A 23,913-nucleotide genomic window follows, 5' to 3' on the forward strand; every position below is an offset into this window, starting at 1 on the left:
GCGATATATCAGCCGTTCGACTGAGCTCCCGATATATCGTCCAGTGTGTACCCAGCTTAACTGTGCCTTCCTGAGGAGTCTGTAAAAGGGGCTGGTTGCCAAGAAAAACTGTCACAGTGACACCTTATGGTTAAAAACATGTACTATACCACATCAAATGAAATGTTTATGTCTCACTGCATAACTGTTCCATCATTGATCACCAAGCAATTGCACATTAATCTTGGCAATATATATATAATATTTACCAAAGTAAAAAAAAATATATATGTATTTTCTATTTAAAGTAAAAGAACAAAACCTAAGCATGATATGCTATAAGACCAGTGGATCAGTGATTTTCCTGCTGTCTGGTAGTTCTAAATTATTATTATTATTATTATTTTTTTAATCCTGTATATGGCCATAACTAATGTTCTATAGAAACAAACAAGCACAGCCACCCGACCAGCTGGGTTATGTCATATGTGAGTGGCGCGAGCCACCTGCACTGTGTCAGACTGACTTCCCAGTGAAGGATCATTTTAAAATCAAACAGATTTAATTAAATATGTGTCCTGGGAAACACTTTGCCTCCGTTTTACTGCAAATGTAAATTAAACACTAAGCAGTTCCCTGTCATGAGTCAACGCAGCGCAGCATCAATTAGCTTTATAGGGCCATTAACTTGTGCTTCAAAAGTGATAGCAGCTCTCACTAATACCATGATCACAGGTCATTCCGTTCTAGAACAAAGAAAAATAAAAGAAAGAACCAGGAGAATAGATAGCTGCACCAAAAAATGGTGAACAGCAAATACTGAAAATCACAATCATGTAAATCTGTATCAGATCTGCTTTTTTACCTTACAGGATTATGCATACCTGCATACACAATGACACACAGATGTACAAAGGTTCGTATCCAGTTCTCCCACAACTGCAAATGGTTTATTTGTTTTTAAAGGTTTTAAAGGTCTTCCTACTGGAGCGCAATCAGATTACTGCAGAACATTCCTAATTGTGCTTTCATTTTTCCTGCACTGCCTTTATCGCAGAGTTTACAAGTAGCTTACAATCTGGATACATGTAGGGGGCCATTTATCAAAGGGAATTTGAGGTAAATATTTCGGGGGTTTACCTCAAATACTAAGTATCCCCCGGATGTATGAAGGAGGGACTGCAGCAGGTATCTCCGATACCTGCTGCGATCCCTCTATTGCCGCTGGCAGCCGCCTACCCCATAGGTTTCTATGGGGGATGCGATGCTGCCAAATGTATCAATATCCAGAATGCAAATGAAGATAGCGTTAGCCGCTGTAGCCTATGGGGACTTACCGCATGTCAGCCAGCGGAGGGATCTGCCAGATTCCTCCGCCGGCAATGGGCGCCGCACATGTGCAGTCCGCGGGACTGCGCATGCGCAGCAGCCTCCGGCCACATCGCAGCCCGTCAACCTGCATGTGCCGGATCATACATTCGGCCGCTATGATCACATTTTGCAATGCGATCATGGGCGGTACTGCATGCCCTGATCGCATCATTACTAAATGGGCCCCGTAGTCTTCAGAAGTAACAGAGGCTGACAATGGCTATATTCTCACTGCAGGCCCTATTAAAGTCATTTTTGCTAAGATATGGGTTTTGATAAGATAGATACATCAAATCTGTTTACTGGTATATTAAGTGCTACTGACACTTGAAGTAAGCAGATGTTGTCATTGAAATAGATATAGCATGCAGTTAATGGTATGTTCATTTGTTATTTTTATACAGTAAGTAGAATTTTCTGCACTGTACAGAAACAATGACAAACATCTAAGGATTTTTCCTCTCTCTTGCTCCACCTTCCTATCTGCATTTCCGGTCTCCCACTCCCCATTTTTTTCAATGCATCTCCCCCCCCCCGGTTTTCTTGTCCTACCCCCATCACACTCTTCCCCATCTTTTTCTCCGTATCACTCTAAACGTGACTCTCTTCCTCCCCATATTTCCATAACCCGCACCTCTCTCGCCCTCCCTGTGTCTCTCCCTGTCTCCCATCTCTCTCTCTCTCCCTCATTTCTCTCACCAGGACTCTTCTCACAAGTCATTGGATGCCGTGTTTAGAACTCATTTACAACACGACTATGTTTTATTATGTAGAGCCTGGTACATGATGTATACATGACACTATTCATACTATGCACAGGGTCAGAATGCATGAGCAGTACATGTGCGTATGCATACATTATTCATGTGTATCATGTGTGTGCCTCGATGCCAATGGTTAATCTCTGAGGCTGGGGTTCCATGTGATGAACTAGCGGTCAGGGAGTGGCCAGCATGCACAGGCCCACACACCCTTCTAATTGCCCGGCTGCACAGTGATTATTTGGCGGGAGAGGGTTCCTGCGGAATCTGCCTGTGCTGTCAGAGCTCCTCTGAACATCACCGGTACAGCCTGCCCACCCTCTGGCCAAATGTAGCCACTCCCATTAACTCCCTGGGCTCCTCATCTCCAGGACATCTTTCACTGTAACTTATCTGCCATGTCCAACCATCTGCAGGAGCATCAGACAGACAGAGTGAATCACCCCTATGTACTTAACAATGTGACATGTATCCACTTCCCACAGCGATGACTTGTTTACAAATCCCTGCAAAGGTCCCTTCCACCCTTCCATGTCTGTGCGGCCACAGGCCGGTGCAGGACCCAGCCGTCACCTGCATGGAGAGGTTGGGAACCTTCTCCACCAATAAGGTGTATAGTTCTTTACTTTCTCCCCAGACGGGGGAATGGGCTGTGTCCAGGCAGGCAGTAGGCAGCCAGTGAGAGCTGTGGGGGGACGGAGGGAACGGAGCCTCCCTCCAGCTCTCTACTTGACGTGCACTAGATAAACATTAAGGGCATATGTATCAAAGCTTGATGAGATAAAATTGTGAGATATATATCACCAACCAATCAGCTTCTAACTTACATTTTGCAGGCTGTGTTTAAGAAATGATAGTTTGGAGCTGATTGGTTGGTGATATATATTTCACAATTTTATCTCGCATCAAGCTTTGATACATATGCCCCTAAGCCCATTATATTTTGTATCTATAATATACTGTATATATAGAGACCTCTGTTAAGTTCTTTCGTCAAGGATACAAATTTCTTAATTGTTGGACAATACATAGGCATATGTATCAAAGCTTGTTGTGACATAAAATTGTGAAATGTATATCACCAACCAATCAGCTCCAAACTATGATTTCTTAAACACAGCCTGCAAAATGTAAGTTAGAAGCTGATTAGTTGGTGATATATATCACACAATTTTATCTCACATCAAGTTTTGATACATATGCCCCATATTGAGAAAAATGTATAATGAAAATTGATAGACAGACCTTTATCACAATTTCGAAACAAAGATTACGGGCTCTATTTGCTTCAATCCGCATTTATGGGCATATGTATCAAAGCTTGACGTGAGATACAATTGTGAGATATATATCACCAACCAATCAGCTTCTAACTTACATTTTGCAGGCTGTGTTTAAGAAATTATAGTTTGGAGCTGATTGGTCGGTAATATATATGTCACAATTTTATCTCACATCAAGGTTTGATACATAGGCACCTTAGAATGCAGATTGTAGTGTGATATTTACGACTGAGTTTGCATTGTGAATTCAGGCAATATCACAGTGATTTATTAAAAATCCCTTGCAGGGACAGAGCTTGAAATAAAGCTCTGTCCCTGTGAATCCACTCCGCAGCCTTATTACTGTATTTTTCGGAAAATATACAGTGACAAGGTGCAGCGCAATTCGGCCGTCCAGCCGCCGCTACACTCCCCCACGCGCGATCACGACCCCCTGCGAGCACACACAACCCCCCCTTAATTTCACTTACCTCCGGTCATCGCTGCTCCAGTGATGTCCTCCCTCCGGGGCTACAGTCAGCTGGTCTCCCATCCTGCACTGTGACGCGGTCAGTTGTTCTATGCAGCAGTTGACCAGGGTCACAATGCAGGATGGGAGATCAACTGACCGGAGCCCTGGAGGACATCACCGGAGCACTGATCACCGGCCCTGGACTCAGGTAAGTGGGGTTTTTTTTTTAGCAGTGATCAGCTTGTGGTCTGTTTAGACCACACAGCTCATCACTGGAGCCTGGCTCCCGACTCTGTTCTGACTTTTGAGTAGGGGAACCGGGGGAGACCCTGGATAACACCATCTCCAGGTGGTGTTATTATCACAGGGCTTCCCCCAGTATTTTTTCACATTTTATTTTTAGTAAATATCAGGCAGATCGCATTTTCCATTACAATTATGGGAAATGCGATCTGTTTACTAAAAATATGTAATAATTAGGGTTTGGAGTAGAATTTTATGAATTCTACTCCAATTGCCCCTTAGTAAATTTAGGTGAAACTAAAATAATGTGAAAAGGGTGTGAAAACACCCTTTGTCACTTTATGTTAGTAAAAACAATGTTAATAAATAGAGCCCCATATCACAAAAAACAGCAGTGATTTAACATTTTTCTAGAAGTTTGAGAAAAATGTGGTCTCAACCAACCTCATTACAAATACGTACTAAATAATAAACTATTTAACGGAATCTAGTTTTCATTGTAAACATAAAAATATATATACCCCACTGCAAGGAGTGAGAAAGAGTAATATAAAACTAATAATACTAAATATAGATAAAAACAAAAAAAACAGAAAAAGAAGAAAAGAAAAAGGAAGAAAGGAAATAGCAAAGAAAGAAAAGATACAGTCAATCCGTAATATGAGACTACATAGTTTAAACGAAGTTTAACCACAATCAGGCATTGCATGATATTAACTCACCCGGGCCTTAACGGAATGCTTGAGATAACAACCATGTTGCACTTTCAAAGACCTTCCAGATCTGCTCCTGAGTATGAAGTGGCAGGCTGTCTATATAGACATCCCCCATTTATTATTTACATGTATTGCTTATATCACATTGTGGGAGATAGAGGAGAGAGGTAAAGTACCAACCAATCAGCTTTAGTCATTTTTCTAGCACAGCCTGTAAAGTGACAGGTAGAAGCTGATTGGTTGTTACTTTAGCTCTTTCTTCACTTTATTGCTCTCCAAGATTTCATATCTGCCTCATCTGGGGCTCTGTTGTGTAGAATGAACAAAGCTAGTATTTTTTATCTCCCCCATTGTGTGTTATCAATTCCAGACATTGCCTATTCTGCCCAGTGTAATCGTATGTAGTACACCTAAAATGGCTGCCTCACCTGTATCCTTTGTGGGTAGGATGAATAATCTGATAAACTGATGACCCAAGCTGGCTGCCACACCTTTGTATTATGGGCCTGAATCACTACGGATCGCAACTGCGTATGCAATTGTGATTACGCACGCAGTTCAACTGCTTTAGTATGCTAATCCATTGTGTTCACTATCCCGTCGCAGCACTACACAAGGACGCCCACTTTACTTAGCACACATACGTAATGTTTAGCAAGACTGCAAAACAATCAGAACCATCAAGTAGCAGCCTCATGCACACTTGCACAAGCTCTGACCTTACTCAGGAATTGCTAATAACCATGCACGCTATAAGTCCTCAGGCTGCATACGGCATTGCAGTGTCTAATTTATGCACGCCTCTGCAACAGTGTCCGAACGCACTGGGACGCCTGCGTTTTGCAGACCACCCCCCATCACCTCCTATAAATGGCACTTCCTGTCAATCACTCTGCGATGGGGCTGCGTATTCATTGCGCTCGCAGTCCCTTTCGCGGAGGCTGGTTTGTGCACACTACACAGATGCATAAGTTTGCGCAGAACAAAACAATAGCCCGATTGCGTGCATAATCGCAGTTGCAAACGTTAATGAACCATGCCCCATGTTCATTGTTTCTGTATTTTTTTGAAAATCTAAACCTCTGTATTATGCTCATACTATCTGTTAAACGCCTTAAGTACAATTTTACAAAAGCGCTATATAAATGAAATTATTATTATATCATTGTTATTATTATTATTATTATTATTATTATTATTATTATTATTATTATTATTAATAATAATAATAAACATTTTTTTTATTCTATTATTTACATCTAAAACATACTGATGTAGTACTGATTATATTTCACCTAATTAAACAAGATGAAAATCTAGAAATATATTATTGCTTTGGTTACAGAAATCTGTTATAATCCACACATGCTCATTGTATTGTTATTCTGCAATACTTTGCTAACCAGGACTAAGGGCAGGATTCAATAATGGGGCACATCCACTAGCAGACAAAGAAACGACTGCACGATGTAATCGTGCAACCGTTTCACAATCTAGTGCTGTGTCTACACTGAATGTTCAGTCGTTCAGTATAGGCACATCAATCATCCCCTAACATGCTCAACCTGACGTTATTGTCAGGTTGACCAGCATGCTCGGGCGATGATTGATGTTGGAAACGACCAGCGGGAGTGCGCATGGCTGGTTGTTTCTGACATTTACATCCCCGATATGTACCCGATTACTGAACGATTGCACGATTACGATGTCGTAATCGTGCAATCGCTCTATGTTATCGGGTAGTGGGTACGCGGCATAAGCCCCGTTAGTGAATTGGTGCTAATTAATCGCCGGTCCGTATTCAATTAGCCCCGCTTATCTGGGATTTCTTTTTGGGTGTCCCAAGACCCGAAAAGAAATACTGTTAAATGTGCCGTTATCGGGTGGTAACTGCCAGTTAACGCGCAAGTCTGTGAACTCATCACGGATTCTGTGCGTTAACGCCCACTAAGGTATCGGGCGAATACGGGAGGCTAATTAAATAGCCTTGGTGTTAAGCCTGAGGCTACCTCCATTATTACCTGCAGTAATTTACCGTGGGTAATTGAGTTCCCCCCATAATGTGGCACAATTTCTGTAGCAGCCACTGTATATGCTGAGAGAATAATTACATGTATTGAGCAGTGAACCTTCCCTTGACTTGATAAAGTGCTTTCAATAGGGTAACCTCCATATCTATCAATATAAATGAAAAATAAATTTAAAAAAATGAAATTTTATGGCAAATACAAATTTCTTAACATTTGCAATGTATAGATTTCACAGATACAGAGTACAAAATGGAAAAACAACCAATAATCTGTTCTAGGGGACAATTGACATAATGTAGTTGGTGTTTAAGTAAAGTTTATTACACCATAAAAAAAGTGCATTTGACTATTCTGAGCAATTCCCAGCTAAACTAACGAGCGCACAAATAGCACAGATATCCACATAGTCCTTTATCTTGGTGTACTGTTCATTTAATCTCTGCAAAGAATGACTAGATTCTCAACACAATCAAATCTACTCCATCTGTAAAAATACAACAAACAGTCTGTTTTGCAACTTTAGGAGACGGCAAACAAGTTCAGAAACGGAGCTGGCTTTAATGTGCTGTCTCGATAACTTCCTCACAGTCAGCCTCTTTTACTAAACACACTGGAAAAATGGAGACCAACAGCACTAACCAGGTACCATATTGAAATCCTGTTGCAGAGCGACAATAGCTGTGCAGCCCTCCACATAACAAGGAACGTTACAGAATTCATATCATGCTTTTCATTGTGGGTTATGGTTTGAGTAGTGTCTACAAGATGGCAGCCTAATTAGGGGCTAGTTAAAGGATCTGCCTGATCAATAACATTGACTAAGCTCACAAAATGGCTGCCTCACATAGTGTAGGCAACGAGTACACTTCAGTTTAGAAGTTAAATTATGGATGGCCACCAATGGGTTAACCTTCAATGGTATTTAACCCATCATAAACACCCAAATGTGCATGCGCAGATCGCAGCGGCTGTCCGACATCTGACCTCAGCAGCCAATATTTACCATCGGTGTCAGACCATCACTGGTTACTAATCATTGATGGTCGATGGCCAACCCTGCAACAGGCCAGGTAAGTAATTTCCTATGTCGTGGATGTACTCATATGTGAGGTTTGTCTAAAAAGCAAGGACAAGCTCACAGAATGGAGTCACACAGACACTGACATACAGATGTCCCGAGAACGTTAAATTCTGTGTTCAGTCATCCTCCGACGGCAGTGATATGTGGTGTTCCAGACAGGCTGCCTGGTTTCACAGCTGCCAATGGACACTTATCTCTACCCAATGGGCCCGATTCAGAGATGGACGGTAATGCAATCACAGGGCCGGCTCGAGGCATCTTCGACCAGTGGGGTTGAACAGGGGCGCCACCCCATAGAGGGCGCACCCCTCCCAGCCATTCCCGATTTCAATGGGACACGTTTTTTGGGCACTGCCCCGCTGTTCCACCTGCTCGACAAAGTTGGCACCTTCACTGCTGCAGCTGTGCGGCGTTGCCAGCCTTGGAGAAGAAGAATGGATGCCTTGCGCATGTGCGCGGCATCCATTCAGTGTAGAAGAGTGTTGGGGGCAGCCCAGCTACTGACGTAGTGCTGGGCTCGCCCCCAGCCTGACGTTAACGGGAGGCGTGCCATATGGGCACAACCCAAATAACGTCATTTAGGGATCATGGTATATGATAATTAGGCCACACACCCATTTTCGGCCAATGCGTAGGTAAGGAACGACCATTTCCCGTCTTGCACAGGGTGCGGCTCCCCCTGGAGCTAGTCCTGTGCAGTCGCAACTAGGGATGTGCCCCGGACCATTTTTGCCGGATTTGGATTTGGTTCTAATTCGTCGTCCGGCTTTGGATTTGGATTTGGATTTGCCAAACTGCGGTGACTGGCTTTGGATTTGGATTTGGGTTTGGATTTTTTTACAAAAATTTACAAAAAAAGCTAAAATCACATAAATTGGTCTTTTTTTTCTTCCTAGAGTATTATTAACCTCAATAACATTAATTTCCAGTCAATTTAGACCATATCACAGCTTATAATATTGTTTTCAACATTATTGGCCAAAGGTTGCAGTGAGCTGACTGGTTACTAAGCGACAAAGCAGCGGCACAACGACACAGACACCACAGTATAAAGCACATCTATGACACATTGCCACACAGCAGTGGCAGAAATAAAAAGTAGTGCACCCACCCAGTGGGGTACGGCCAGCAGAATCACAGTACTTGTTTACATAGTGGGCTACGGCCCAAAGAGTCACAGTGCACAATCTTATTCACATTACACCGCACATAGGGCCTGATTCACATTACACCATAAAGTAGTGTCTCTTATTTATGTTACGACACACAGTAGTGCCCACAGTAGTGACCCTTTTACACAATGCCCACAGTAGTGCCCCTTTTACACAATGCCCACAGTAGCGGTGTCCCTTACACAATGCCCCCAGCAGTGGTGCCCCCTATGCAGTCCCCTTAGTAGTAGGGTCCCCTATGCAGTGCCCCCAGTAGAACGCCCCCCAGTAGTATGCCTCCCATTAGCAGGCCCCCCCAGTAGTATGCCCCCCATTAGCATGCCACCCAGTAGTATGCCCCCCATTAGCAGGCCCCCCCAGTAGTATGCCCCCCATTAGCAGCCCCCCCAGTAGTATGGCCCCCCCAGTAGTATGCCCCCCAGTAGTAGGCTGCCCCAGTAGCAGGCCCCCCCCAGTAGTAGGCTTCCCCAGTAGTAGCCCCCCTGTAGTATGGCCCCCCCTGTAGTATGCCCCGCCAGTAGTAGTAAGCCCCTCCCCAGTAGTATGCCCCCCCCAGTAGTAGTAAGCCCCCCCCAGTTGTATGCCCCCCCAGTAGTATGGCCCCCCCAGTAGCAGGCCCCTCAGTAGTATGGCCCCCCCGGTAGCAGACCCCCCCAGTAGCAGACCCCCCCAGTAGTATAGCCCCCCAGTAGCAGGCCCCTCAGTAGTATGGACCCCCAGTAGCAGACCTCCCCAGTAACAGACCCCCCCCAGTAGTATAGCCCCCCCAGTAGCAGACCCCCCCAGTACTATAGCGCCCCCCAGTAGCAGGCCCCCCCAGTAGTATGGCCCCCCGCAATCCCAGTAGCAGACCCCCCCCCAGTAGCGCCCCCGGCCCTTGCACAAGTAAAAAAAAAAAAAAAAAAACTTACCTGTATCCCCGCTCCCGCGCCGTCTGCTCTGCTGTCACAGGCTGAGGAGGGAGCCGGAAGACGGAGCTCATGTGTGAGCTCCAGCCGGCTCCCTCCGTGTAGCAGCCAATGAGAGTCTGTGTGACTCTCATTGGCTGCTGTAACAAACACACAGCTGCCGCTGGCGGCTGTGTGTTTGTGTCTGTGTAGGGCAGAGCGCTATCACAGCGCTCTCTGCCCTACACAATAGGAGCCCTGATGTCGGATTCTCTAGTGAGAATCCGACATCAGGCGGCCGCCGTTCGGCCCCGAACGGGGATCCGAGTTAGACGGTTAACACCCAAACAGGGTTCGGGTGGACTCGGATCCCCAATGTTCGAAGCGGTTCGGATTCCACAGAATCCGAACTGCTCATCTCTAGTCGCAATCACATTATCTCACGGGTCATAGTTGCTAAAATAAGCTAATGCGTTCCAAAGCACAGCCGAGCATAGGGACGCCCACTGCTGCCTTCTCATATCCGTCCGATGACATGCAACAGAGTAAACATTCGTAGCATTGACGCACAACAAGCAGTCCAGTCTTATCAGCCACAACCACTGCGGCTCTCCTGACAAGCAGAGAGCTCTCATGCTGCGCAGGAGAACACAATGACTAATTTATGCACGCCCATGTAACGCCATTTAAACGGTCAGACACATCTGCGTTCTTCTAACCACCCCCAGTTACCACTGTCATATGCTGACTACCTGTCACTCACTTTGCAAATGATTCCTCTGTACGAACATAATCGCATTGCAATTGCTGCATTCACCCATGCGCAATAGCAAAAATATCGCCATTGCGTCTGTCTCGGAATCAGGGCTAATATGTGTAGAGATTGCTACAGAACTAGACCAGCATAGCACGGATACTTGGAGCATGGCTAGCTGGGAGAAGCACTTTGAAGTACTTTGCTAAAATGTAATAGTAACTAACCTTTAAGTAATAATAAATGGTTTGAGGATCAGGAAATGTTTTTATTTGTCTATATGACTCAGCAATGTCAAAACTTTTTTTCAGCGGTATATAAAAGTTCATATGTGATAAGAGTTCTTTACCCTTTTGCCTATGAACTTGATGCCTTTGGTTATGTTATTATATCAGATGTTCCTCTCAGTCTTCAATTTTGGATGAATCATATATTTCCTTTTTACTTCCACCCACAATTTTTTTGTCTTGTGCATTAAACCTCGACATCCCCAAAAGGCACCAAATACAGATTTTCTGGTTTTGTGTATGTAGCTAAATCATGCAAAACACTTCACCTAGTAGACATATGCTATAATACCAGCCTATAGTTCACCCTTTATGATAACATACTGGAGCCCTCAGATTCTAAACAACATCTTTTTAGATGCCAATAACCTATTTGATTCTCTTCTACCTGGTTACATCTAATAGACAGTACTTCATAATCTTCTTGGACATTTTAGCAGTATTTGGCACAGCGTATGACTCTCACATCATAACACTGCTCTTCTGTGGCTCTTGTCACTTTAATCACTTTTTAGTGAGTAATCTTCAGCTGTCATGGAATTATCTGTTGGTATACCTCAGGGATCACTGTTAGGGCCAGTGCTTTATAAGCGGTGACTTGGCTTCCTCATGTAGCTCATTGGATTTAATTATGACATTTATGCACCTGGAGTACTGACAAGAATCACTAATTACTGATCAGGTTTAAGCGGATGGCTCTCCAAGGCTATATGCTCAACTTTAATAAAACAGAGTTTATTTTTTTTCTCTCTGGACCCTGTAGATCAAGGATGGGGAACCTCCTGCCCGGGGGCCTTATATAAGGCCCTCGGTATCATTTGGTCTGGCCCTCAGAGCTTTTTTCTGCTAGCCTCATTTGGCTAGCAGGGTGCCTAGAATGGCACCCTGCAGCCAGAATCTATGCAGCAGTGCCACCTGGAGCGTCCTTAGGATGCTTCAGACGGTCACAACGCTGCCCTTACAGCTCCACGGAGCATCCTCAGGATGCTACGGGCATTGCTGTCATCACCGGCGATTTTGGCCCCGCCCCCATGTGACCACGCAGTGGGGGCATGGCCTAAACCAGGCCAGCAAATAGTGTTACATATATATCAAAATGGCCCTCGGCAGAAAAAAAGGTTCCCCACCCCTGCTGTACATGAAGTTTCATTAACATACGTAAAGTCATCACCTACACTGACGAGTCAGTTTCCCAGGCTTGTCGTCCTGTTTTTTATATTTGATTTTGTCACTCTGTTTCACTACCCACATTCAAATAATCACACAATTATGTCAAATCCTCTGAAACTTTGATAAGATACACCCTTTCCTTTCTCATATAGCCATACAACACTAATTCCTGCCCTAATTCTTTCCCATATTGACTACTGTAACCTTTTACTCCATGATTTCCATCGTTTCCCCTTACCATTCATTGACAAAGCTGCAAGAAATATCTATTGTGCTTTGTTTCCATCTCTGCCCCTGCTCTCCTCTATTGGCTCCCTGGCAATCTTACTACAATGTAATTCTACATGCTTTCATACATAATAATACATAGCATTACATTCCTCTGCTCCTCCCCATAATTGTTCATTCATTTCCACCTATAAATCTGGGACATTCACTCACTGCTCCCTACCTCTGTATCACACTCCCCCCCTGAAGACTCAAGCTCCATTTTAACATTATTACATCTAGACCAGTGGTCTCCAATGTTAATTGAGGTGTGAGCTACTTTAGAAAAATTAAACCTCCTGAAGAGCTACTAAAATTGTAGAAAAAAAAATCTGGCTAATAACCAAACAATTGCAGGTAATTTAATAAAAATGAAAAACTGCAGTGTGATTTTCAGGCAGGGCTGGGCGGTAGTCACTCACTCCGCCGTAGAGTAGACGCCGTTGGTGGAACCAGGAGGAAGCACGTCAGGTGATTGCTGTAGAGGCTGCGGAAATCACCTGACGTGCTTCCCTGTGGCTCCATCCATGGCGTCGATGCTCGACGGGGAAGCACACATCAGAGGTCACTTCCTCCTAGTTGACTCGGCAGTACTGCAGCTAGGTGATCTACCAGAATTAAGACCGCGAGCTACCTGTAGCTTGCGAGCTACAGGTTGGAGACTACTGATCTAGACTTATTGCACTCAATAATTCCATTGCACCCTTACTTTCATAATTGCACTCATGTTGCCGATATTTGCGCAAATGGTCGATGTTTTTCATGTGCACTTCTAAATCGCTAAAAAGTCACACAGTGCGTTCATCACACGGTGTGTACACACAGAGAGGTAACGATTGAGAGGCACATTCTCGGCAAAGTATTGGAAATATGCTGAGGCTCCCTTTGTGACTGGGAGGTGTCTATTCATATACAGGGAGTTGCGTAGTCTGATGGAGTGTCGCGGGCCTGACGGTTAACTGCTTGCAAATTCAGACGCTTAACCACTCAAAATGGAGGAGGCCTTACTCGATTCTGCATCTGACATGGGGCAGTTACAAGTTTCAATGGTGCGTCCAATGGCAGCGACGCACAAAGTGGGTGTCTCAGTCCTTGCTCATTCCTCTCAGGGTAAGGGCTACTACTAACATTAGCATAAAGTCGCAGACACGACTACGGCAAAACACGCTAAAGTGGACGCAGCAGTGTGCGACTCTGAATCACACCCTAGTGTGTATTTTTTTCAATATACCATTTTGATTGTAAGCTTTTTGGGTCAGAGTCCAGAAAAACATCCTCCTGATAATCTATATATATATACCTATAAAATCAGATGTTCTCACACACTGACTCACTGACTGATCAACGCCCAGCCCAAACTCCTGGACCTAGAAACATGAAAATCGGGGAGTATATTCCTTCCATGATGTAACTGCCCACTAAGAAGACATTTTTTCAAAATTCGACTCCTAAGGGGGTGAAAAGGGCTAAAATGTTTCCTCCCCCTGTGCAATGTCCTGCCTGACTGTCTCATCGTGGCTGCAGCACAGTTCATATTCAAACATCAACTGTCATCCCAAGTGCTGCCAATTGGTGTGGCTCCCCTATTTGAATAGTGAGGGAAGGGAATGTGTTACTACACAGGTGAGGGAGGGGAATGTATACCTCCCAACATGACCCTCTCCAGGAGGGACACAATGCTCTGGTCCTGGACTTCCCAGGTAAGAGGTGGGGCTGCAGCGCAGTTCAAAATTCAAAAAGGGGAGCCACACCAACTGTCATTTCACACACTGCCAAACATCACTGGCTGGGACTCACTGGTAGTTGGTGTGACTCCCCTATTTGAATTTTGGACTGTGCTCCAGCCACACCTATGGAGCCGCCACCAATCATAAAGTACCAGGGAAGTCCAGGACCTGAGCATTGTGTCCCTACTGGAGAGGGTCATGTTGGGAGGTATGATGTTATATGTGTTACTATGGGGTGCGGGAAGGGAATGTGTTACAACACGAGCAAGGGAGAGGAATGTGTTACAACAGGAGTAAGCAGGGGTAATGTGTTACTCCTGAGGTGAGGGAGGGGAGTAAGTTACTACAAGTGTGAGGGTAATGTGTTACTATAGGTGTGAGGGAGGGATTATATTTCTACACAGGTGAAGAAGGGGATTGTCGAATGTGTTACAATACAGTTGAGGGAGGGAAATGTGTTACTACAGAGGTGAGGAAGTAGAATGTGTTAGTACACAGGTCAGGGAGGGTCATGTTTTACTATACCAGTGAGGGAGGGGTTGCTTACTATAGAGGTGAAGGATTAATGTGTTATTGGAGTGGTGAGATGAAAATGGAAACAGTAAATATCTAAGGTCTACCCGGGTGAAAACGGGTGCATCAGCTAGTGCTGAATAAATTCTCTTGCACCATGCACTTTTTTCTTATCTGTAACTTGCAATCTTTAGTAAAAATTGATCCATAGGGGTATATTTTCTAAAGTGCGGGTTTTTAGAAGTGGAGATGATGCCCATAGCAACAAATCAGATTCTACTTAACATTTATCCAACACCTTCTAGAAGGCAACATCTCCACTTCTGAAAACCCGCACTTTAGTAAATATTGTTTATGTGCTCTAGTATGGCTACTTTTCAGATTAGTGTGTTCCAACACACACTTCCCAGTCTTTCGGAAACAACTTCTCAATATTACTCATTTTATCATCAATGTATGGCTTAAATGGATCATGATACTGAGGGGGACATAGACTGGTGTCACTTTTCGGTGTCTAAACACTGTTATTGCACTGACTGAAGTGCACAAACACATTTCCCAACACATACTTCTCACGTTTTGCACCAACGCAGATGTAACCATCTTGGCCCGCAAATGCATGTGCTTGACTGTAAAGCTCTGTACACTTCTACAAAATGGGTATGTAACATCACAGAAGCATTTGTACTGCAGGATTTTTACTTGTCACTTTAGGAGGCTGCGAGCGGAAATGTGTGCACTCACGCCTGATCGGAGCAACAATTGAATTGCTCCGTAGGGCACCCATTAGCTAAAGCCACAATAAAAACAACTGAATTCCCCCCTTATTGAGTACATTAGAAAAAACTTGATGTAGACATCTATGATGCTTTATGGAACTCCAGGAGAAAACGACTCCATCAGAAAAGGACAAGAATGGACAGAAGCACAAATATTACACAGGACCAAGACCATGACACAGGACCAGGGCACAGGAATATGCGTTACTGGTTTTCCAGGACAGTCACCTTTTTTACGCCAAGAATCTTAAACTCAGTGCTCATTTTCCTGTAATATAGGCTGACCATGAATCAGGAATATAAGGATAATTGCGGCTAGGGTCGTAGATCTTTTAATCTTAGGGTGCAAAGGGGGAAAATTCATCAATTCTGAAGTAAATAGGATAAGTGGAGGTACTTCCCAAAGCAACCAATCAGATTCTAGCTCTTATTTAATCGAAAGTCTTAGATAAACAATAGCTAGAATCTGACTTGATGTTATGGGAAACACCTCCACCTCTAGAAGGTTTGATAAACATAATATGGACGTGAGCAAGCTTCAGCTAACATGGGTGCAACCGGTTATCATATCACACTGATGAGAGCCCTATCTAGAGGCTTCACACTGTCTACTTCATGCTCCTCCATGGAAATTAATGAAATCTGTTTGCAGATAATTACCACAATTAGCATGTTCCATGCCTAATAATAAGAACATGAAGCATGCACTAAGCATCTTAGAGCGGTTTGTCGAGACTAATAACATTACTGTGACCTAGTAACTACACAATAAATAATAATCCTGAGTACAAATAGTACTTATATGAATGCTGACAATAGACAAATAGAAGGTGGTGAATGTGTTTCAAATGGAAAATAAGTGCACTAGTAACAATGCCACCCTTTTTATCCTATGGCCAGAAAGAAATATATGGTGGCTTTAAAGCAATGCTGATTTCAGCTCAGTATCCTAAATACCAAATACAAAACTCAGCCTAACCAGTGTTACTCAGACCACCACAAGTCTCAGTGTTCCATGACTGCAGGCATGAGAAACATTCAGGGAGTCGCAACTTAACTAAACCTGTTCTCCGACCAACCTGGAGGTTTATTTTGGTGATATGTCTAACACTGTTACTTCCATACTGCAATGGGATAGCAATGGATACATCTGTATACAGTCAATATATCAATACAATTAACAATACAATCCAGGATAACCTGAAAACTTCACTGAAATATCTGCTTCTCAAAAGATATTGATAATTACTAGAGAAAAAAACCCCAGCAGATAAAGTAACCAAAAGACCAGTCCCGTTATTGCATTTTGATAGGGTACATTTACTTATGTTATGCTTTTACTCAGATTTTAATTATAAAATATAATATATGTTTCTTCACATAGATAAATGTTCAGAAAATTCAAGTTACAATGCAACATTTGCACAAGTTTGTGATAACATAAGATAAGGACTTAATTATTTTAGGTTCCTGCAACTTGTGCATTGATAATTGAATTGTATAAATATTTATCTATGTGAACTATTCCAAAAACGACTGCAACAATAGAATAGTTTGCAGTGAGATAGTTGGCAAAGTTATATACAGAAACAAACATAGTAACTTATATCAATATAGGGAAAACTTTACATTTATATTTAACATTTGTAAAAAGATACATTTTAGATATTTTTTTTTAGATTTATAGTTTATATTTAGTGACATTGTAATTTCAGGGTGTATCTATGTAAATCATGCAAATCTCCAATCTTTACAGTAATCAATGGGATCTAATGCAACTGGATCTAACCGATCACTGTTCGTTTTTCATAAAGACAATTGTGCTGAACGAAAGGAAGCTCAACCATCAGATTCCATAAAAGTTGCCTGTATCTAGATTGATATCGCGCCAATGTCAAATCTCATCTTTCTATATAAATACCCATTACACTATCAATAAATACAGGAAATTTTCTCCCACAGTACAAAAAACATATTGAGAAGTGAACGTTCTCATGTCTTATGTGCTAGAGAGTTACATTTGTAAGATCATCGGGGCAGGTAAGGATTAAAACACGCTCTATAAAGTGTAAGGAAAGACAAAAGCATAATCCCAAATGATTCCAGGGTATGATTGTAAAATCACAATCGCCAATTCACTCATTACATAGTGATGCTAAACACTTATTTTGTGAAGTGTCCACTTTTCAAAAACACACCTTTCATTTTACCAACTTAATTTTATCTCCTATACAGCTCTCACACAGTCTACAGGTTACAAGGAAATCCAGGGGATGGGGTTCCCTTATTTTCTATAATGAGGAAACGGGGGCAGGCGAATGGGGTACAGGTAAAAATGGAAGAAACCGCAAGGCATAGTGATAGGTATACAGGTGGTCTTATAAGCAAAGCTGCTGTCCCCATAATGTGACCTAATATGACTGCGCTCTGCATTAGGCCTTACGTCAGCGTGACCAGTATCTCTTCTTCTGTGAGGTCATTAGGTCTGAATAATAACCAGACTGAGTAGGATAGAGGCACTACTATAACGTATTATCTATTTGTTGCTTTAGTGACCATTTACATGCCTAATATATGGGTAAATATAAGGCAATCCCTGATTTGCAAGGCATTGCACACACTGTGAACTATGCAAAAGGCCCTGATTTCTTCAGTACCTTGTAAATGGTAGCATTCAATGCTGAGCAATACCAGGGTGTTACAATAACATAACATTCTAAAATATCACAGAAGTGAATACAGGTCTTGTACCCCCTGAACTATCCTGAGTTATTTCGTTATTTAACTGTGGGTTGAACAAGCAATGCATTGGGAGTAATGGCAAAATTGTAAATGTATGTAATTGGAAAACACATTTCTAACCTATGCAATCCCACAACACGCAGACCAAACACAATAACCAAGCAACACAGCCAGAACAATAGCGCAAATATAGCACATACTGACAAAGAGCTAAGGAGCTATAAATGAGTTACTCCATGCACTACTGCACTACAATCCTTTCAAAATGTTGTATATAGTTTTGTGAAAAGGTTGAGTATCATATAGATTGTGTATTCTACTGATATATGACATAATTACTGGAAAGTCCATTTTAGAGGTTTTATATGTTATGTTATAAAGTACATAACTTGCTGCTAACTTTTATTAATTTCATTAAATCAACTTTCCTAACTGTCTCAAGTTCTGTCATCAAGTGCAATTACACAATTACAGGCCATTACGGGTGCAACATGTGTGCCTGTGGGATCTGCAATACAACACTTAGAATTCTCATTTCATGCGTTTTCCATGTTAAAATTAAAATAAAAATAAGTTCTAGTTAAAAGAAAGCTTATGGAAGCGTAAATCAGAAACTATATTATATATATATCCGTCCTGCACTTATCACTCCTGTACATTTTGCGGCAGCTGCCATAATGGTAAAAAAAAACATGACTTAAAACAATCTCTCTATAGGGATAAAATGAGGAATCTCTCAGTTATGTATTAGCTACATTGAATGGTTATAATTCACACAGGAATAACTTTCATTTTCTATTTAAAACTTTACTAAAATGACAGTGGCAGGCCATATTAATAAAACATTTTTGAGTAGTTTGTTTTTTTGCTATTTAGTATATATTTATTATACTAAATAGCAAATAGCACTTGCATGAATGGGCTTTTCAATACATCTTATCACTGTTCACAAGTGTAATGTTCCTGAGCTTTAACATGTAACTTATTTGCCATTAATACTTCCTATTTTTTTTATAGAACATATTTTTTATTAGTTTTTCAACCAATAACTTGTAATTATGTCTGATATGCAATTTTCTTAATAGAAACATTAGTCAGTACTGACGTAGCGAACAACAGTATAAACTACACATCCAATTTATTAGCATGGAATGGACAGTATAAATGTACAGCTGCACAGAGCAACCAATCGTATATTGCCTAAAATCAGGCTCGTTCAAGGCAGACCAACAAAAGCTAATATTTGGTTAACATGTTTATTTGGTGTAAAATGCATTGAATCTTTATTTAATTCCCTATGAAGACTGTGCTACACTTCTACTTGGGCTGGTCTGAATGGAAGGAAATAGGCTATTGGGCTATTTAGCAAAGTCTTCCTGCTACAGACTTCAGTCTCTGTGAAAGAAACTGCCCCAGCGGAAAAACTCCCATTAGCAGGTTTCCTTTATTATGACTACAGGGGTGGTGGGTGGGGGTGAGTGGGTCTCGCCCCGCATTTTTTTTTATTCTTTAAGATAGATATCGGATAATTATTTTTATATATGTCTGATGCATGTGAGCATGTGTCATTAACAAATATCTGAAGGCTAAAATAATATTTATTAAAATCATATGTTAACTGTTGTCCTGGGAATCGCTGTGTGATAAACAAAATCACAGAACAGGATAGGAGAAAGCAAAACCTGAAAAAGCAGAACTTTGTGGACAGATTCTTGCAGGACAGGAGAGATCCTTGGTGCTCGGATGGAGCAATCTAAAAACCGTCATTAATGTGAGAGGTCGGGTATAGTGTCAGTGATTTATTTGATATTTTCAGTGCCATTTTTGCAGCTGAAACATAGCTACAGGACCATGGACTGCTAAAATCACATTTGGTTATTTGTATAAAAAAAAGAAAACACTAATAAACAACTATATAAATGTTTTCAACAGATTCTTCCAGCATAAATGAAATCAGGACATTAATGCCAAAATAACTTTGGTTTATTTGTGCATAATAATAATAAACAGGAGTCTGGTTTTAGTTTTCTGAAACCGGTCTCATATTTTGTTTTTGGACAAATAAGCAAGAATGATTTTAGCATTAAAATCCTAACTCACTTGGCTGGCTTCCAGAGAGCACCAATATCTTCACAACAGACCAAGTGACCGGTGAGACCTTTTCTGTACAACTCTTATCAGTCCCTAGTTAGAAGATGAGAGTTTCAGTACTTTAGTGACTGGGGAGGTGACAGACGTGTCATACAGCTCTATTGAAGTATCACTAAGAATAAAGAGTGTAAGTGACCACTTGTGGAGTGATTTAACATTCCCCATTTAACCCTTGACCTGCATACACTAAAAAGCCAATAAGTTGAGCTATAAGTTTCTCCGCTTAAACGTCTCATCTTAAAGTGTTACCCGTTTCTTAATAAGTAGCCTTCTTGCACAAATCATTTACATCTTCTGTCACACTGGAATAAACCTTTTCAAGAAATAATTTGTGTACTCAATCAAAGCTCTAACAGTTTACTGACACGAAATCTCCACTTATGAGCTCCGAGCACCAGTCCTCATAAGTGTAAAGTGTACGTTTCTGAAACAGCTGCAGCCTCTATGATTGTCTCCTGCAAATGTGTACACCACTAATTTCTGCTATTACAAATGAGCAGCTTTCCTCTTCTACGTCTAAAGCTTACTTTTCTTTTTGCAATTGTGCAATATATTTAAACGGACATAACACAGATAGATAGATAGATAGATAGATAGATAGATAGATAGATAGATAGATAGATAGATAGATAGATAGATAGATAGAAATTACCAATAGACCCATAACAAGATACACAGATACTTTGCAAAGCACACATATGCAGGCAGGTGCTATGTAAAGCAGTTGTAAAACTTGTGTGCTAGCTTATGGCATGACTATGTTACCAATCAGCTTATCATATAGCATGCTACTGTATGTGACTAATGCATGCTACTGTATGTGACTAATGCATGCTACTGTATGTGACTGATGCATGCTATTGTATGTGACTGATGCATCCTACTGTATGTGACTGATGCATGCTACTGTATGTGACTGATGCATGCTATAGTATGTGACTGATGCATGCTACTGTATGTGACTGATGCATGCTAGTGTATGTGACTGATGCATGCTACTGTATGTGACTGATGCATGCTATTGTATGTGACTGATGCATGCTACTGTATGTGACTGATGCATGCTATAGTATGTGACTGATGCATGCTATTGTATGTGACTGATGCATGCTACTGTATGTGACTGATGCATGCTACAGTATGTGACTGATGCATGCTACTGTATGTGACTGATGCATGCTATAGTATGTGACTGATGCATGCTATTGTATGTGACTGATGCATGCTACTGTATGTGACTGATGCATGCTACAGTATGTGACTGATGCATGCTACTGTATGTGACTGATGCATGCTACTGTATGTGACTGATGCATGCTATTGTATGTGACTGATGCATCCTACTGTATGTGACTGATGCATGCTATTGTATGTGACTGATGCATCCTACTGTATGTGACTGATGCATGCTATTGTATGTGACTGATGCATGCTACTGTATGTGACTGATGCATGCTATAGTATGTGACTGATGCATGCTATTGTATGTGACTGATGCATGCTACTGTATGTGACTGATGCATGCTACTGTATGTGACTGATGCATGCTATAGTATGTGACTGATGCATGCTACTGTATGTGACTGATGCATGCTAGTGTATGTGACTGATGCATGCTACTGTATGTGACTGATGCATGCTATTGTATGTGACTGATGCATGCTACTGTATGTGACTGATGCATGCTATAGTATGTGACTGATGCATGCTATTGTATGTGACTGATGCATGCTACTGTATGTGACTGATGCATGCTACAGTATGTGACTGATGCATGCTACTGTATGTGACTGATGCATGCTATAGTATGTGACTGATGCATGCTATTGTATGTGACTGATGCATGCTACTGTATGTGACTGATGCATGCTACAGTATGTGACTGATGCATGCTACTGTATGTGACTGATGCATGCTACTGTATGTGACTGATGCATGCTATTGTATGTGACTGATGCATCCTACTGTATGTGACTGATGCATGCTATTGTATGTGACTGATGCATCCTACTGTATGTGACTGATGCATGCTATTGTATGTGACTGATGCATGCTACTGTATGTGACTGATGCATGCTATAGTATGTGACTGATGCATGCTATTGTATGTGACTGATGCATGCTACTGTATGTGACTGATGCATGCTACTGTATGTGACTGATGCATGCTACTGTATGTGACTGATGCATGCTATAGTATGTGACTGATGCATGCTACTGTATGTGACTGATGCATACTCTGCAATTGTTCATTGTCAATTATGATGTATAGACCTTAAATATAATGGCTGATATAAAAGAAAGTTTTAATAGTTATTCAGTTGCATAATTATCAGTGATCAGAAGGATGACACATGCAGGCGAGACACGGTATAATGTTAGTCAGGGCACCTTGTGACAAGTGCAGAAATTGCCCAAGATGTACATTATCAGGTAATACACACAGGGTGACAATGTACCCCAAATTGTACAGGCATAACACAGTGATACCATATGATGTTGAAAATAATAGTAATAACAACGAGAAATGTATTTCTGATCCTACCTCTTCTTCTCCTTTTCTGCAGTCATGACTTGTGTCAGAGACTGACTGACAATATTATAGATTGCAGCAATTCTGTGCTTCTGCCAAGTGTCCTAAAGGGCGAGGGGCAATCAGTGTGCTCTTGCCCGGAGCTACGGGGGCACAAAGCAAACAGCACAAAAACAAAAAAGAACAAAAATGTAAGAAAGAAAGAAACTATAAAAGTAGAAGACAGTCTGGGGCAGCGGGTCCTAGGCGTGTGGGCTCCGGGCTGGCCGTACAGTCTCAGGGCACTGCTGAGGATTGTACAGCCACCCAGGCAGGGGCAGGATTCCTGGCAGAGCGGGGCAGCGCCGTGTATCCGGAGCCGGGCAGCGAGCTCTGAGCTCCCCTGGCTCTCCGGGGTAGCGGTGGGTGGAGGTTCTCCTCTCCAGCTCTTTACAGCTTGTCCCGTTCCAGCAGAGGCAACAACACATGTCCTGGCCCGGATTGGAGCTAGCAGTACCCGCCCCGCCTGCTGCCACCTCCCCCGGCCCTCCCACAGCTGCCCGGCTGGCTGACAGGGGCCGGCACCCAGCTGGCAGGAGACACAAGTGGGAGAGTCTCTGTAGTACACTATACACACACCATACAGATATCTCTCTCTCATCAATATTATCAATATTTCATCTTTCTATCTAGTCAAGATACATCAAAACTGTTTACTGAAGTTAAGTGTTACTGACACTGGTAAAAAAAAATAAGTAGATGTTTGCATTGAAATAGTTATAGGGTGAGATGCATGACGATCACTGCAAAGGACCGCGCTCTCGGTAAGAGCGTCCCTTTGTGAAGAAGGGACTTCTGGGCAGGGGCATATCTTTCTATTGTCCCGGAATGCACTCGCCAGGGTCGCCGGCTGGTGGGGGGGGCACCAGCGCCGCCTGGCAGGGCCACCCGTGGCCATTTCTGTCTGTCAAAGGTCTGTGCTGCTGCTGATCTCTCAGTCAGAGCATCAGCGCCGGATGACAAGGGCGGGGGGGCGG

At 42.4% G+C, this 23,913-nt stretch overlaps 1 protein-coding gene across 1 annotated transcript in view; it reads right to left on the minus strand.

Moving 5' to 3' along the window:
• EPAS1 (endothelial PAS domain protein 1) overlaps positions 1-23,333 on the minus strand; it is a 155,400-nt gene extending 132,067 nt beyond the window's left edge. Inside the window, exon 1 of the mRNA XM_088477267.1 lies at positions 22,910-23,333. Coding sequence (XP_088333393.1) covers positions 22,910-22,935 — 26 coding nt within the window. The 5' untranslated portion in view covers positions 22,936-23,333. The remainder of the gene's footprint in view (positions 1-22,909) is intronic.
• Between the last annotated feature and the right edge of the window lie 580 nt (positions 23,334-23,913).

This window comes from Taudactylus pleione, unplaced genomic scaffold (assembly GCF_031769625.1).
Source record: "Taudactylus pleione unplaced genomic scaffold, aTauple2 ptg000201l, whole genome shotgun sequence".
Taxonomy (NCBI): Eukaryota; Metazoa; Chordata; class Amphibia; order Anura; family Myobatrachidae; genus Taudactylus; species Taudactylus pleione.